Source organism: Tarenaya hassleriana, unplaced genomic scaffold (assembly GCF_000463585.1).
Source record: "Tarenaya hassleriana unplaced genomic scaffold, ASM46358v1 Cleome2, whole genome shotgun sequence".
NCBI lineage: Eukaryota > Viridiplantae > Streptophyta > Magnoliopsida > Brassicales > Cleomaceae > Tarenaya > Tarenaya hassleriana.
In genome coordinates, this window is record NW_010965372.1 from 3,291,417 (window position 1) to 3,294,615 (window position 3,199).

The 3,199-nt window shown below is 40.4% G+C and overlaps 1 protein-coding gene across 2 annotated transcripts; it reads left to right on the top strand.

The window, feature by feature from the left end:
* Positions 1 to 457: 457 nt before the first annotated feature.
* Positions 458 to 2,752, top strand: LOC104811996 (BAG family molecular chaperone regulator 1). Of its 2 annotated transcripts, none has more exons than XM_010538907.2 (4): positions 458 to 1,349; positions 1,477 to 1,733; positions 1,845 to 1,991; positions 2,082 to 2,752. In XM_010538907.2, the coding sequence occupies exons 1-4, from the start codon at positions 1,121 to 1,123 to the stop codon at positions 2,454 to 2,456; spliced, it is 1,008 nt and encodes a 335-aa protein (XP_010537209.1). In that variant the 5' UTR covers positions 458 to 1,120; the 3' UTR covers positions 2,457 to 2,752. The 2 variants fall into 2 exon arrangements, with proteins under 2 accessions (XP_010537209.1, XP_010537211.1); XM_010538909.1 differs by having other exon boundaries at positions 2,097 to 2,752.
* Positions 2,753 to 3,199: the final 447 nt, after the last annotated feature.

A 3,199-nucleotide genomic window follows, 5' to 3' on the forward strand; every position in this document is an offset into this window, starting at 1 on the left:
ATCTGCTATTTATAGTAAATAAAAAGGAGTATCATTGGCAACAGTTAAAATTGTATTGCGAATAGACATGCATTGGTTAGTATGTTAATTAATAATTGCAATTTTTGGGCATTAATTTATCGTTTCCTTAATTGTGTCCATATTATACATATTCCCTCTATACTAGGGAATTATTTAAAATCTAAAATCTGTCTATTAGTGGTAACAAAATTAGCAATTGCCACCAAATTCTTTATAGTAAGTTATTAACAATCTTCATTGAAATTTTATATTTATTTATACTTTTAAAAGAAAGAATCCAGTTAAAAGTATAAATACACTGACGACAAGAAAAAAAGAGAATAATATAAAATATATTACGTATATACGTACATAATGACGACAAAATATGTACAGATTGTAGTGGGTATATATATATGGGTGTATATGAGATATATTTGTGATGAATTGGCTGGACACTTGTTCTCTCTCTCTCTCTCTCTCTCTCTCTCTTTTTACTTTTATTATTCTTATTTTTTTTCCTCCACGGGTTCTCTGAAACTAAAACTAGAAGCCGGAACAGAGAATCGGGATTGTACCCTATCTATTTCCTCGCTCATATAACTAATTTCCAAACCGATTTTCTATGGAAAAAAATCCCACTTTCCCGAGAAAAAACCCGTGATTGATGCGAGGGGATTAGATCTAAAGTCAATTCAGATTCTTCGCCTTCTTGGATTGTGCTTCCAGGTAGTGTCCGGACGGTTCAGAGCTCGAAGAGGAAGTGCAGAGGATTCGTTTTGAACCCAAAGTCGGGAAATTTTCTTTAGGTTTCCCGGGAAAAGGAGAGACAAAAGGGAGAAAGGAAGAGTTTTTCTTTCGGTTTCTGGAACGAGGAGGGTCGTTTGATCTTTCATGGCACACGTGGCGAAATGGGTTTGACTCGCGTTTGATGTCCAAAGTCCCAGATTTTGTGTGAACGGCGAGAGAATTCGGACGTCAACACACTGTCTTTCTCCAATGGGTATGTCTGGTTTCTGATACAGATCCCTCAGAAGATCTACAGATCCATACTGTTCTTGTCGTGCCAACATATCACCAAGGGAAAGACAGTCTCTGTCCCTCATTACAGCTAAAGAAGATGCTCAAGATGAGGAGTAAACCCTCGACGCTTTCTCCGGCGATGGTCCCCGGCGGCGCCGGCGGAGATTCCGGCGGGAACGACTGGGAAATGAGACCAGGAGGGATGCTGGTGCAGAAACGGAACCCGGATTCCGACCGGGTCGGAGCTCCGCCGCCGCCGATCAGAGTACGGATCAAGTACGGTTCGGTATACCATGAGATCAAAATCAGTCCTCAAGCTACATTTGGTAACGCTCTTGTCCACTTTACCTAGTCAACGTGATGGAATGATGAAATTCTTGATTTAGATTCATAGCTTAGAGGAGCGGAGAACTTGTGATTAGAAGGGTTAAGCAAAGTAGATATGATGGGCAGGGGAATTGAAGAAGATGCTGAGTGGACCGACGGGGTTACATCACCAGGATCAGAAGATAATGTACAAAGACAAGGAGAGAGATTCTAAATCGTTTCTGGACGTAGCAGGGGTTAAGGACAGGTCGAAAATGGTGTTAATGGAGGATCCTATAAGCCAGGAGAAGAGGTGGATGGAGTCGAGGAAGAAGGCGAGAGAGGAGAAAGCTTCGAAAGCTATATCGGACATTAGCTTGGAAGTTGATAGGCTTTCTGGACAGGTATATATATATATATGTATATAATGTCTTCTTGAGATTTCAGATTCCGGGTTTCGTTTCTCTGTCTGAATCTTGGTTTTGATGGTACATTTGTTTCGGGTTTTTTTTCAGGTTTCGGCTATGGAGTCGGCCATTGAGAAGGGAGGGAGGGTTGAGGAGAAAGACTTGGTGAATCTGATTGAGCTTCTGATGAACGAGCTGCTCAAGTTGGACGGTATCGTGGCTGATGGAGACGTGAAGCTGCAAAGAAAGATGCAGGTAATATATACACACACACACGTATAGATATACCCATATATGTGTATATATCGTGAAGAGTGTTGAATGTTGGAAATGATCTTTGAGAAGGTGGGGAGAGTGCAGAGATACGTAGAGACCCTCGACGTGCTGAAGGTCAAGAACTCGACAAATGACGGAGAAAGACGAAAAACCGACGGCCCGATCCAAGAGACAAGACGGGAGACAGTAGTTTGTGAACCGATAGAGTCTCTTATTGACATGCCGATGTATGGAAACAAGAAGCGAGGGATTCAAGAACAAGATTCATATCATCATCATCAGCAGCCGAGGAATTCGGGTTTGGAGCCGAGGAATTGGGGTTTGGAGCCGTTTCTAGTGACCACGAAATGGGAGACGTTCGAGGCTACGCCTAAAACGTCGTCCACATTGTCGACTACCGATGACGCGATACCGAGTAGGTTCAAGTGGGAATTCTTTGATTGAAATGTCTTCGTTTCTCTTCTTTCTTGGTTATATGTTTATTTCTTGTGTGGATGAGTTTCTTCTTTTTTTGGCTTTGGTCACATCATCATCATCATCATCATCATCATCATCATCATCATCATCATCATCATCATCATCACCATCACCATCATCATGCTTTAGATGTAGTTAGAAGATTCATGTTGGTGTTGTCATTTATGATTGGTTTCGTTCTTGTGGGCCGCATGGGAAATAAACAGAGACGCCACAACAGTGATTATATATTATACATACCAAATGGCGATTTTCGTTTCTGAGATTCTCGTAAGTTTATCGTTACATTTTTAAATTTAAACAACGAAAATTTTCAGTTTTATTCCTTCTGATCCAAGGCACTGCAACCTTCATCACATAACCTCTCTCTCTCTCTCTCTCTCTCTCTCTCTCTCTCTCTCTCTCTCTCTCTCTCTCTCTCTCTCTCTCTGTAAACAGAATCTAACCTACAAAGTTAGAAAACACATGTAATAAGTGAACAAGAAGATCATCTACACGCTGCGTTCGAGGAGCTCTTCGTGGGAAGAATCTCTGCAAGTTGTACAAAAGAGCTAAATCCATTAAATTTAATTAATAATTACTGCCCATCAAATCATCTCATTATATATAAAACAAGAAAATCTCATCATCTAGTCCTTTTATCGTCACTGAATTATTTTAGGCTCATTTTCATTTTATCATTTTTTTCTAGTTTTTTTTCTATTGAATTT

Coding starts and splice junctions, on each gene's coding strand:
- LOC104811996 (XM_010538907.2), top strand. CDS start 1,121: ATGCTCAAGATGAGGAGTAAACCCTCGACGCTTTCTCCGGCGATGGTC. Junction 1,350..1,476: donor CAGTCCTCAAGCTACATTTG/GTAACGCTCTTG, acceptor TATGATGGGCAG/GGGAATTGAAGAAGATGCTG. Junction 1,992..2,081: donor AGCTGCAAAGAAAGATGCAG/GTAATATATACA, acceptor ATCTTTGAGAAG/GTGGGGAGAGTGCAGAGATA.